Source organism: Suncus etruscus, chromosome 12, assembly GCF_024139225.1.
Source record: "Suncus etruscus isolate mSunEtr1 chromosome 12, mSunEtr1.pri.cur, whole genome shotgun sequence".
NCBI classification, from domain to species: Eukaryota; Metazoa; Chordata; class Mammalia; order Eulipotyphla; family Soricidae; genus Suncus; species Suncus etruscus.
Window position 1 is genome coordinate 46,778,717 of NC_064859.1, and position 14,388 is coordinate 46,793,104.

The 14,388-nt window shown below is 34.6% G+C and overlaps 1 protein-coding gene across 3 annotated transcripts in view; it reads left to right on the top strand.

Annotated features, from left to right (window-relative positions):
- CTNNA2 (catenin alpha 2) overlaps positions 1–14,388 on the top strand; it is a 1,246,345-nt gene that overhangs the window by 149,080 nt on the left and 1,082,877 nt on the right. For all 3 annotated transcript variants that reach the window (XM_049784907.1, XM_049784908.1, XM_049784909.1), the window contains exon 2: positions 5,932–6,038. In XM_049784907.1, the coding sequence (XP_049640864.1) occupies positions 5,937–6,038 (102 nt within the window). In that variant the 5' untranslated portion in view covers positions 5,932–5,936. The remainder of the gene's footprint in view (positions 1–5,931; positions 6,039–14,388) is intronic.

The window sequence follows — 14,388 nt, forward strand, 5'->3', positions numbered from 1 at the left end:
AAAAATTGCCCACCACTGGTCTAAGGAAACAAAAACTTTGGCCCTTGGTTGCTGAACAAATTCTGGCTTTTTTTTTTTTTTTGGTCAGGTTTGATTTTTTTTTTCCTGTTTTAAGTGACAAATGGCAATTAGGATCTCAACAGTACCTTTCAGTACCCCCAAGATGATGGTCATAATTATTTAAGATATTCCCCTGTAAACTGTGCTATCTACATAGATACTCTATATTATATATATTCTACATAAATACTCTTTCTGTAACATTTCTAGAAGATCATCTCAGATATTAAATAAATATTTAAGATCTTGGGGGGAGAGGTTGTAAGTATCATGTGTGAAAGAAAATAATCTGTTTTCTCCACTTATTGTTTTCAAGCCCTGTTTTTTTTAATTTTAATGAACTTATCAATTTTTTAAGACTCCCTACTGAAAAAACAAGTCAAACATATGTTTTTTTCTGTTAAATTTAAATAATTAAAAAATAAATGTTAGCCATAAAGATATAATGTGGGTTAATGCACTTGTTTTATATGTGGTTGGACATAATTTTATTCCCCCCTGACAACACTACAAGTATGAGTCCTAAGCACAGATCAGTAATAGACCTTAGGCACTGTTGGGGTGTTTGGTGTATGTAGATGGGGTGGCAGATGACAGAAAAATTAAAAGTAAATTTTTAAAAATTAAAAATGGAAAATTTTTAAATGTGTATTTGTTTTACACAGAATATTTTTATTATTTGTAGATGAAACCAATTGCATGGATTTTACAGATTTAAAAATGAATTTGAGATACAGTTTTATTTTTTTAGAAGTATGAAACACTGTTATATGTGAATGCACACTTTACTTTTCTCATTTGAATTCACTTGGTTGGTCTGCACAGAGAAAGTAAATTGAGTTCTGTATTAATTAATTTATTTATTTGAGGTTTTGGGAGGCCATACTCAGTGGTGCTCAGGTGTTACTCCTGGCCCTGTGTTCAGAAATCACTCCTGGCAGGCTTGGGGGACCATATGGGATGCTGGGGATTGAACCTCTGTCAGCTGCTTGCAAAGCAAACGCTCTACTGCTCCTCTATTGCTCTGGCCACTGAGTTCTTTATTTTAAAAAGGTGCTTCTGCCCTATCTCATCACCTAACAGTATGATACAATCAGGAGACATGTCATCCTTTGCCCTAAGCAAAAAACAAAATCGCTATTTACAGAAAACTGACTTTGACGAACATGGACTGGACAGAACCTATCAAGGGACCAATGAGGAAGTTCCTAGACTGGCCTCGGCCTATGATTCGTACAAAAACCAAAATCTCTAATCCCAGAGGTCTGACTTTGACAACTGTGACTGAGCAGAACTTCTGGAACCATGCTAAAAGACTATAGCCAAGGCTCTGTCCTAGGATCTGAGTGAAAACCAAGTCCACTAATTATAGAAGACTGATTACAACAAGAGTGATGGAACAGAACTTCTAGAACTGTAAAGAAAAACTCTCTCCTAGCCTTCGCCCTATGACCTATAACAAGATCTCCAGCTACAGAGGCGGGAGGGATGTCATCACCCAAATCTGAGCAGAAAGTTTTCTGGCACTACAAAAAGACCTTGGGGTGTGTAAATGAGTGATTATGGAGCCTGTAGTTGTTCCCATGGCAGTATGCTTCAAGGGCGGAGAAACCATGTATCTCTTAGACCGAGGGAATTCCGTTCTAATTTCCCCAATATTTACTGTGCCTATGAAGAAAAAAAAAGAAACAGCCCTTTTTTAAGAAGTTGCTGGTTTGTTTTTGTTGTTATTTGTGTTTTTGCCATTTGTTTTTCTGTAGCTTACAGTTTTGTTTTTGGTTTATTCTTATTTTTATTTTTTTGTACTTTTGTTGTTACTCTCTTATTGGTTGTTTTTTTTTTTTTTCTTGTCTTGTTTATTTTGTTACCTTTTTCTTATTCCAAATGTATATTTACAACACCTAGATGGACTCCTCCCATATCTTTTTTTATATCTCAAATAGAGCCACATTACTGGAATCACCTTGGTCAGCCTCATAATTGGAGGGAAAAAATAGATCGTATTAAGATCAGACAGTCATATGTTCATTTGGTGGAAATAAAAAATGATCAGACTTGAATACCAAATTCAAAGTCAATGACAAATGAATCAATACCAATCTACAAAAGTTGTACAAGGGGGAACAGTTGGATTAACATTATGGGGGGTAAAGGAGGGAGAAATGGAATGCATACTGGTAACAGGGGTGGATGGAGGACAACACTGGTGGTGGAAATGCCCCTCATTCATTATCACTATGTGCCTTAAATATTACTGTGAAAGATTTGTAATTCACTTAGACCACATTAAAAATTTAAACAATATTAAATTTAAATTTAAATTAAACCAAATTTAAATAATACACGGTTTTAAACAATACTTACAGGTTTTGAAATAACAATAACAACCAATATTTCTAGCTTTTTTCTGTTTATGTTAACTCCTCTTCACATTGATTTACAAATACTTATCCTGATTTTTCACTTGGATAAACAGACTCAGAAAAGCTTATAATTTGGACAATTTTCTGGAGCAATAAATTAAAGGACATAGAAACAAACCAATCTCTTTTTGACAGCAATGTTTACTATTACTAAGTAACAGTAAATGACAAACTTTTGTGTCGTGACTTCATTGAGTGGCAACCTTAGCTTGCTTGTCTCCAGCAGAAGTTTAGATTTACATCAGTTCATAGATCTTTTTCCCTTTATTCTGGTAGGCTCTTTCTGACTTTTTTTTGACAGATATCAGCAGAAGAGGGCAAATCTAACTAAGCAAATACATTTCAATTGTCTCCTTAATGGCTTATTTCCCAACAATTCATTGAACAAAGACCAATATTGGTAGAATGGGAAAGCACTCTCTTTCAGTGGAAGTGAGCAAGGGTTCTTATGACTACTTACTAAGTAAATTTTTAGTTTACTTTAAAACCTTACTTTTGTCTTTCACCTTTTATATATATTAAAAGTTAAATAGGATGAAATTTTTGGTTGAGTCACTTAGCTTATCATATTAGTCCACATACTAAACTCATACATTTCTTCTTTCTCATTACAATTGCCCCAATTTTTGCTCTAGTGGATATTTGACTTCTCTCTGCTCTTTTAACCTCATTAACTTTCTGGAGGAAAGAATAATAAAAAGAATCTATGTGATTGGTGATAACCACTAACCTCGAATGGATGTGTGTGTGTGTGTGTGTTTGTGTGTGTTTTAAAACTTCAGTTGTCTTACCTCTTTGAAGAGGGGATGTTTCTAATGCAAGTTCTGTTACATCCAGTAGAAAGAAACCAATTGTACCCCAAATAGCTGGATGCAAACATTTCTAGAAAAGTAATATTTGCAAGGATTATACCAGTTCTAGTATTATGACTAGGAGAGCATATTTTCTCTGTCTCATTCTTGATATCAGACTTGAAATAGAATGCTTCCCGCTGGGTATCTTATTATTTTCTCTTTTTTGGGGGGTGGGGAGTGGTTGTTTTAGCACTATACCTGGCAGTGCCCAGGAATTATTCTTGACTTTGGGCTCAGGAATTACTCCTGGTGGAGCTAAGGACACTATATGCGATGATAGGGACTGAATCCTGGTTGGTTGCATACAAAGCAAGATCCCTGCATACTGAAATATATCTCTAGGTTCTCAATAGGAATTATATAGTTCAACATTTTGGGTTTAAAGGTAGAGTTTTTTCTACCCTTCTTTTAATCACTCTATCAAATTGCATATTAAAACAAATTGTGAAACTACATGATGGTTGGAAAAAAAATCACTTAAAGTTTTTATTACTAGCTTTTCCCTTTAGTAAATTAGCATCAGATAACTATTTCTTTTACTTCTATATTGAATATTACCTGTATAAAATAAGTAATTGAAATGATTGATCTCCGAAATGATCTCCCAGTGATTTACTTAGTAAATCTAACTGTTTTGTTTTTAATTTTAATGTTCCTTATGACCTCTAGCACTAAATATGCCTTCAAACTATTTATTAGCTTGAGGCCTTTATCTAATACTCCCATTTCTGCTCGATGTTTTTAAGATTAATATCAGATGTGATCATGCCAGCAGTTTTGTTTCTCACCTCCGTATTTTTAGTGCCATTTCTTTATTGTCATGCATAGGGACTTCCAGAGAAGATTTTGCATGCCTTCCTTGATACACCAGCCTCTCTACACAAGTCTGCAGAGGCAGGAATGGCAGTTTTCTGCAGTCTCACCCGAGTTTCTTTCAGAGTTGTGAGAACATGACAAAATGACACATCTTCCTTTAATTAAGCTTTCTGATGGCGCTTAATTGTGTATCATCATTTTTATACAACTTATTCTATCAAATGTTGAAAATTGGTTTTTGGAAATGTTTCCAGAGGCTAACAATAGCTGTTAGAAATACTGAATGAAGATATCTTGGGCAGATGTGATTTTAGTTAAGGAAAGAGGCGTCCTGTGTATGTAGAGGGCATTTTTATTCAAACACAATGCAGTAAGGTGAGCTGCTCCCCACAGAATCTTCATACTGGAGCTTCTGTGTGGTGGTTGGTGGTTGGCAGCATGAAGGAAAACTGTGTAAAGCGCCTTCAGGTTCTTGGAGGACAAGCAGCTTATCCATGCCAACTATTGTTGCTGTGAAGAAACCTAAGTCTAAATCAGTCTATGGTTGGATTGCTGTGCTAAGTTTATTTAAAACATGACATTTGCAGAGGGGTAAAATACCAGCTCACTATGTCTTTGCCTTTTTTTTTTCTCCCCAAAGCAAATTTGTTGGTGTATTTGCAAAAGGATTAACTATAGCAGAGCAGTTAAGAAACCATGTCTGCTTTTATAGTTCTGGTTTATAGTGTTAATTTTCATAAAAAATTATCATCTACATTGATGTATAAGTATAAAGTTGAGAGCAGGTCGTGTCTCGAATATGAGAATAGCTATAGAGTTTGATTGTATAGTAATATTAAATAAATTAATATTCAGATTCAGTTTATATATTGTAAGGTTACTTTCCAGTGGTTAGTTGTTAAAATATATTCAGAAAAGAATAGTCAATTTCTTGGCTAGAAACATATTTCTTATAGAATGTATAATTTATTCTACTGAGGCCTCAGCTATATTTTGGGCATGATGTGTGGGAGAATGCTACCTGAAGATTAGTAGATCTTCATACAAGAGGATTGCTTTAGAGTGAGCTAAATAAATAACCTTATCAGACACTAATTTTATGGGACAAGAATGTAAATGTCATGAGTAACCAGAGCACATGTAAATATCATCAAGCTCATTTTCAGAACCATTGTCACTCAGGTTGCAAGAAATCATGTTTATTTAAGACAAAGAAATTCAGTTGAGGCATTGAGTATAATATCCTCGGTGACCAATTAGGATGTGAAGAAAACAAAGTCATCTTTTCTTATGCTATGAGGAGCCTTCTCTGGTGATCGCTGGGGATTTACTGTGCTTCCTGGAAGTCTTTGTTATTCTATCCAGATTGACTTCTGTCCTTTCCATATTTCTCTGATAGTCCTTGCTGTAATTCTGGCTCACACAGAGGTACCATTTTTTTTTATGCTTAGTCTGTCACTATCTTGAAGCCGTACTTATTAAGAATAAGTTCCAAGTCTTTCTGGAATATAACAGAAAACTAATATTGAGTGAAACAAATATTTTCATTTCTATTGCCCCCCCCAAACATGACTAATGTATAAATGTGCTTTAGGAGCCTTCTGTTTTCAATCTGAGCCAGTTTACTATCTTATTCACCTCTTGTTCTAATTAAGCTCTTAATTAAGCTGGATAGAATTCTATATCTGCAAAACTTAGTGATTTGTGCATTTTGAATGTAGAGGTAACAGATTATGCTGTTGATCATTATTTCTAACGGATAATGTGTATTCTTGTAGAGAGCATGACTTCGGCAACTTCACCTATCATTTTAAAATGGGACCCCAAAAGTTTGGAAATACGGACACTAACAGTGGAAAGGCTTTTGGAACCTCTTGTTACACAGGTAAGGAATTCTTCGAAATATTTAATTACACATATATGTTCCTGTTTCTATTATATCCCGAGTGTCTAAAATTTTAAAAGAATTCTTCTTATTTAAATTATTTTATTATTTAATCACCATGAGATTCACAAATACAAAACTTTTTATGGTTTTCAGTCATAATGTGTTTGAGCTCTTGTGGCTTTACCAGTATCCATTTCCTACCATCAATTTCCTTTCCATTGCCCCCCACCAAGGTTCTTTTATGGCAGACACTTTTTCTTTTTAGTCACTGTGGCTTGTAATTCTGTTACTGAGAACTTATAAATTCTTTATTCCTTGTTCTATTTTGGGGTCACAATTGGTGGTGCTCAGGTTACCTGGTGGTTACTCCTATCTCTGAGCTCTGGAAATACTACTGGCAGTGCTCAAGGAACTATAGAGGATGTCACAGATTAAACTCAAGTCAGTAATTTGCTAAGCAAGCACCCTACCAGCTATGCTATTACTCTGGCCCCAAACTTAAAAAATTTGGTATGACTAAATCATGCCATAATATTGATTATTTAAAATGCACTACTACCTCAACTTAGGGCAATTTCATTACCCAGTAAAATTTGAAGTGTCTTTTAAAAATATAATTATTGGAATTAAGTTGATGAGATAATTAAAGAGGGGACCTTAGTGAAGTAGATTCTCATTTGCAATAACTTAATCAAATCTAAGTAAATAATTACTTTTTTACTTTAAGATGGAAATGGATGATCTGACTTAGGAAGAACTGTTTAAAGTGCAAAGCAGATTTATTGAATTACTGTTTTCTTTAGTTTGCGAGTATCATGTTGGAAAGATTGCTTTCCATGTTTGTGCTGTCATAGTTGTCGCACTTCTACAAGACGATTGTCAACGGAAAAAAATCCCCAGGAATTTTAGGTTTTAAAATTAATTTTTAACATCCTTTGAAAAGTACACTATTTGCTTTATTAATTCACAAATGAATGGGGTGCCAACTTCTCAATATTTATGGTAGATATATGTATCTACCTAAGTATCTACCTAAATTTATTATAGGCAGAAGTATCTTCCCAAATAAATAGAGATTCTTTCTATTGGTTTAAAATGTCTGCAATAGATAATTGCTTTAAAATAGTGACTTAAAGCATGGTCTGGTGCCTGAGTCAGATGTCCTAAGTCAAAGTATGGACAGAGCTGCTTTCTGTATGGAGGTATTTGTGGAAAATCCATTTTCTTTCCTTTCACGAAATCTGGAGGCTATTTGTTCTTGGTCCACTTCTCCACATTGAAAGCCTAAAATTTATAGCATATGCTCTGTCTCTGACACTGACTTTGAATCTCCCCTTGTCTCCCCTAAAAGGAATCTCTGATTGCAGTAGACCTATCCTGTACTTCAAAATAATACTTCTGTTTGTGGGTTATTCTTTTGGTGACACCTTGCTGTTTTCAGGGCTTTTTTTTGCCTCTGCACTCAGGATCATTCCTGGTGGACTCATGAGATCATATAAGTTGCCCAGTATCAAACCTGGTCATCCTTATGCAAGAAACACTTATTTGCTGCACTTATCTCACCCCAGATAGGCTGTTACAGATCTTAGGTTCCTAGGCTGTGTAATAGAAGTTGAGAAATGGCCAAGAATATGTTTCTAAAAATTTTTATTGGCATATTTTATGCTGAAGCACAAGGGAAGTTATTTGAGGACAGAGTTCCACCAGGCTAACTCTTCAAAGTAAGTGTGGTTTTAAGGGTATAGAGACTTGTGAAAGGACAAACAGAAAGTTCACTATTGTTACTCAAAGAGGGTTATGAACCATCAGGAACATTGAAATAATCCAAGGGAGTAATGGCTTCCTGGGAATAAGTATGGAATAGTTTTCTTTACTTAAAACATTTATTTTCAGCAGAGGTGGTTGCTGAGTAATATATTTTTGTAGAATTGGCAGTAGAAGTTTGGAAACTTCCAGTCTATATTTTCTAATATACTAGGGTTTCTCATTTTATAGGTAACTTGTCTGTGTAATCTAGTACTGCATACTTGCTCATTTTTAATATTATCGCAGTCAGGAATCGACGTGGCTCCAGTGGCGACTCGTGATAATTTGTAAAAACTCTGTAAGAATCAGTAGTAATGGTATAAGTGTGGTAATTATCAAAGGTTTTTCAGGGTTTATGTGCAAGTACTGTCTCTGGAAAGTTCCTGGTAAAAAAAAAATGCAGAAGTTATCTTGCCAATATGCAACAGAACAGAGTGTGTGTAATTGTGTTTGGGCTATTTTTCAGAAGCTTGTAAAAATGCTTCCCTATAGTCGGGGCAGGATTCTTTAAGCCCCTTCTCTCTCACAAGACCAGAGCACTAAGATAGATTGAAATTTACTGTAATGTTGTACCCTTTCATTTGCTATTATTTATCTAGTAGTGGTGAACCACCTTAGCCATGCTCAAGCCATTCCACTTGCAGAAATCTTGGCCTCTTTGTAGAGACCTAATGGTTCATTATTCAGGCTCAGCAAGATGACGCTCATCAAGGGGGTACTTCTAAGGATAACTAAGGACACCTAGTAATGTTGGGTTCCACCAGAAGTACTTGTGCTCCAGAATCATTGTGGTTACCTCATGAAGCTGAGTCAGTCTTGCATGCATAGCATTCATGTCACCCGGAGCTAACTCCTGTCCCTGTTTTTTTTTTCCTTATTGAAAAATGCAACATAAGAAATTTTATGAAGCATTTTATAAAGAGTATCTGATATTTAGTAAGCTGTTCTAAATAATCTGATGGGGAAAGACAGGTTTTGTTAAACACTCCCCACATTATTTTTAAATTCATGGAATCTATCATAAGAATCTTGCATTTTTGTACTTAGATCTTTAAAAATTTAAATGAAAGATGATTATCTCAAAATATAAATAATTACTGCATCATATACCCAACATATTGTTTTTAAATGAAAATGCAAATTCTAAGAAATACTTCATTTTTGTCTCTTGATACTAATTTCTACTAAAAGGAATTAAATTTGTGTTAATGCCCTTGCTGCATTTAAAAACAGGGGATCAGGGGATTTAAAAATTAGGGATTTAGAAAGCAAAATGATTCAAGAAATAAATCAACACTCAGAAATGTAGTGACAACCAAGAATTAAGCCAGTGTATAGTTTTTTAGCTACAGAAACTTTTAAATAATTTGTATTTTATATATAAATTTACCAGAAGAATAAAAAATTAAAAGACCTTTAACTCTTTTTCTATCTGTCCAGATAATATTGTTTTTGAGAATTACTTTAATTCATAGCTTATTCATGAGATTCAAAGATTAATACATTTGGATAGTTTCCATGGTGACAGTACAGTTGCAATGAATTGTTCATGCATATTTGTCACACATTGAAATTGTATAAAAAGTAAAGGATTTGCTGAAAGCAAATGATCTTCACTACATTATACTTTCTTATTTGATTGTTTTCATGAAGAGCATGGTTAACCTCTGTTCAAGTTTATTACCCAACTTATTGCTTAATTGTTCTTATACAACATATTTTCTGTTTTGTTTATCATAAATAACTATATTTAATGGCCATATATTATATAGTTTCTCAAAACAAATTTGTTCCAGGACCAATCCCACCCACCAATGAAAAATTTCCTCCAACATTTCCAAGTCTAGCCCCTTGGGAAGCACTAAATAATATTTTTATATTGTTTGTTTACTCTATAGGAAAGTGGTAATGAAATTATTTTAACAAAAGTGCATCAATAAGAAAATTTATGTAAATTAGTGCAACTTACAATAAGATCACTAAGTCATTGTCAGGTTTGCTTAACAGTTTGTTGCTAGTTGATTTTCTGTACAACTTGTTTTAAATTTAAGATCTGTTTTTAAGTTAGATAATATTTTTTTCTGTGGGAAGATGTTTTAGTTTACCTAAAACATTTTACTTTTTTTTTTTTGGTATGGGCCACACTCAGTGATGCTCAGGGGTTCCTTCTGGGTATGCACTCAGAAATCGCTCCTGGTTTGGCGGACCATATGAGACACCAGGGGTCTGTCCTAGGCTAGCGCGGGTAATGCCTTACTGCTCCGACCCTAGTACAGGATGAATTTCTTAGACACTATAAAAATATTGTATTTACTACCTTAATTTATCAATGTCTTGCTTTTAATAAAAAATATTTGGGGTTTATGGGGGTGAGAGAGGTTCCTCCCACATTTTATTCAGAGACTCTCAGTGCTGGTTATTTTCACATGTAACGCTTTTTGGTTTGCTCAATGGGGGTGGCTCAAATTGCTAAACTGAAGTTTTGAAATTAATTTCATTCATCATGACTGCTCTGTTCTGAGTTGAGCTCAGCAGCCTACTGCTCTGTTCTGAGTTGAGCTCAGCAGCCATGGCCAGCCCCTGGTCCACAAAATATTACAGGTTTGCCAGTGTAGAAAGCTGAAAACCTCTGGTCTACAGACTCGTTTATGGCTGCCGCTCTAAGGCCTGGTCTACAAAACAGGGACCTGCTCTGCAGGTGAAAAACATTAAAAAACACTAATCTGTCTAGTGCTTATCAACCTTTATACCTTAAGGTCATTGAAAGGAGAGGAATATTTCATACTGCTGAAACATAGATAAAAACATTATTTATAAGAAGGATAGCTATCAGTGTGTATATATCTCTGTGATAATGGTGTCACTTTCTGATCCAGGCTTCTCATGTTAAATGGAAATGACTTTTTCTTAAATTAACTAGAAATTTCTGCAGAAAGTCACCTGTCTATAGAATAGAGGTCAAAAACCACCTATCTTCTAAATAGAAAGTAAGGACTTTTTCGGGAGGTTGTCAAGTTGACAAAATCATTATTATTATTTGCATTATTAAAGGTGGGAAAAAGGACTTGGTTTACATATTTGTTTGGGAGCCACTTATTGTTGCTCACTCACCATCAGGGTTCACCTATGTGATGTTTGTGATTGAATTTATGTCGGTACTGTACAGTAGTACTATCTGATAACTCCGACTCAGATTTTTTTAAGCTTAAAATAAGTTTAATAGACTAATTTTTCTGCTCCTAAAAGAAATTCAGCAGAAATTACTGAACCTGTGTGTTGATAGTACAGGAAATACAGAATCTACAGAATGTGAGGAAAGAGAAAGGAAAACAACAATTGGAAGTTGTCAGAGGGATGAATTCCCAATATTCAACAGAGGATAAGCCACAAGCAGCGGAGAATTCAATGTATTCTTAGTGCTAATTTATTCTCATTTCCCATTTGCACCACCTAATTTATGCCCAAACCATAAACTTATTGACATGAAAACATGAGTTGAAGTAATTCTCTAACATTCAAATGAATAGTCTAAAACACAAAACCTATTTCCTATTAAATAATTAATGCAAGCAAACTCCCAACTTAGCAATACATCTTTCACTCTCTTTGGCAATAAATTCAAGCCTTAATAATATTTCCCTCTTGTATTTCCCATTTCAGTGAATATTTAGGAAATGTTTTAAATGGAAAAATTTAATTTAGAATTAAAATAGAAAATAAAAGTGATTTTAGAAAAGAATACTAATTTGATCTATTTTACAGAGAACTTTTAATGAAGTTTTATGCACACTAATTTAAAGATTTCAAGGAAGAAACTGTAGGAGGTTAGCTGACACAATTGCTTATAACTATTTTGGACAACATAGATATGTGATCTGAACAGGAGAAGGGAAAAAAATCCATTACACCAGACATAAGACTGTCTATGAAGTGACAGCATTGAACTTACTCAGGAAGCCCTTGACTAGCAAAGTAATTAAAACTTGTCAGAGATCTGAGATAAAGGATTTGGCATGTCAACATACCTGCTTTTCCTTTCCTTGTCATCATCTTGTTGAATATGCTTTGTTTTCACACTATTACATGGAAAGAAAGGCCAATGAAAGTAATGGAAAATTTAACCAGCTATTTTTCTTTCTTTCTGACATAAATCTCAGACTTCTTGGAAAACAAATCTTTGGGCTTTGGTAGATGTTCCTTCACAGTCTTTGTTTCATCTTCTATCCCTTCCTTAACTTTAAATGTTTCTTAGAAGTTGAAAGTCATTTTGTCTTCATTTTTCACATGATTCTATTGATAACAGTGGTCCAATGTATTACGAATATATTGGCTATATGTAGATTTACATTTGAGCCTTTACTTTTTAGTGAAAGTAAAATTCTCCCTGGTATCTCATTTCTCAGTTCTACCTCTATTTCTCCAACTCCCACTAAGTTTCTAATTCCTAACGCAAGTCTTCATGACCAGCAGAGTGACTTTCTGAATTACCCATAAATCTCACTTCTCATAGACTCTCTAAATAAGTTAGCAATTATTGGAAACATAATCATATCATCTCATACCCATGCATAAGGTAGTGATATTATTATTATGTCGTATTTCATAACAGATTGAGTACTCTATTTTGAGCCCTGATTTGTCCCCAGATGCAGTCATTTAGAGTTAGTGACCCTTTAGTCATAAATACTTAATGTTTTGATGTAGGTGCTGCAATTTGTGTTCTTTAAGCCACATCCGAGTGATGCTCTGGCATCAGCATGCTAAGGATCAGGGGTCTCAAACTCGATTTACCTGGGGGCCGCAGGAGGCAAAGTCGGGGAGATCCTTGAGTGCAAAGTCAGTAGTAAGCCTTGAACATTGGGGGGTGTGACCCAAACAACTAAAACAAAACAAAACAAAAAAAGATCCCTCTAGGGTAGGGTCACAAAATGTACGGTGGGACACAAACGGCCGCGATCCCTGCCTGCTGTTAAATTCTTGATTGTACTGAGTTCTTGCGTGACTCAAGTCATTGCTGCTTTTTTGAAATCAGATGCTTCCCTAGTTTGCTTTGACTAGTGTTTTCATTTCTATATCATTTTCCAGTACCCCTGTCTAAATACTACATATCCCTAACTCTTTATTCTCTACACTTTTCTTGTATGCCCCTCCTCCTTTTTGTTTATTTACTTGTTTGTTTGGGCTCTATGTACCAGTATTTCGATCATAATCCTAGCTCTGTCATCAGGGGTCACTCCTGGTGATGCTCAGAAGCTATGAATGGTGCTGAGGATTGAACTCAGGTTTACTCTGTTCAAAACAAATACACTACCAGCTTTATAGTCATTTCAAGCACCTATATTTTTTGCTTACTACAGTTTGTAATTATCTTGTGTATATCTGTGTACTTTGTTTTATTTTTCTTCTAGCAAGAAAAATCCATGGAAACAGGAACAATGTCAGAATTTGTTCATACATGTATTCGTGACATCTTGCACAAACAACATATGTGATGATTTTTTGTTGAGTGATTAACTAAACCAGTCTTTATGGAAAAAAAACTGTAATTTTATCTTTTTATTTCGTCTTTTTCTCTCTTCCAAAATTTGTTACAAGAAAAATAATTGCATGTTACAATAATGGTTTTGACAATTATAATTATTGTTTTCATGCAGTTTTAAGAATATAATAATTATTAAAATGTTAAGAGTATCATTATTTTTTCTTTCTGGTGACCAAACTAGATGTTTGTTTTCATTTGTTGAAAGTATAAAAATTTCACAAAGTGGATAGCATTTATCATTTATCTATCTTCTATCTATTTATCTATCAACCTATAGCAGTAACATATGTATACACATTTGTATTATGTAATTGTTAAAAGAATAGTTGTATTTTCACATTACTGACAAATAATTGTTCTCAGTTATTAATGTTCAGAAAGAGTTATTGGCCTTCAATATGTTGGGAGAATAATTTCTTTGAAATCTTAAAAATCTGAGATGGAGTGAAACAGAGGCAGGTAGTGTCCTTGCCTTGCTAGCTGCAAGACAAGATTTAACCTCTGGAACCAAATACAGTTCTCCCAGCCCCACCAAGAGTGACTTTGCAGGCAGAGCAAGTAGTAGTCCTTGAGTATAAATAAATGATTAAAAAAGTAAAAATATCCCACTCAGTGGGTGGCTCTTGTATCCTGGGCACTATTTCCTTTGAGGTGCAGAAGCTTTTCAGCTTAATATATTCCCATCTGTTAATCTCTGCTTTCACTTGCTTGGAGAGTGCAGTTTCCTCCTTGAAGATGCCTGTAATGTCCTGGAGTGTTTTGCCTATGTGCTGTTCTATATATCTTATGGTTTTGGGGCTGATATCGAGGTCTTTAATCCATTTGGATTTTACCTTTGTACATGATGTTAGCTGGGGGTCTAAGTTTAATTTTTTGCAAGTGGCTATCCAATTGTGCCAACACCACTTGTTGAAGAGGCTTTCCCTGCTCCATTTAGGATTTCCTGCTCCTTTATCAAAAATTAGATGGTTGTATCTCTGGGGAACATTTTCTGAGTAT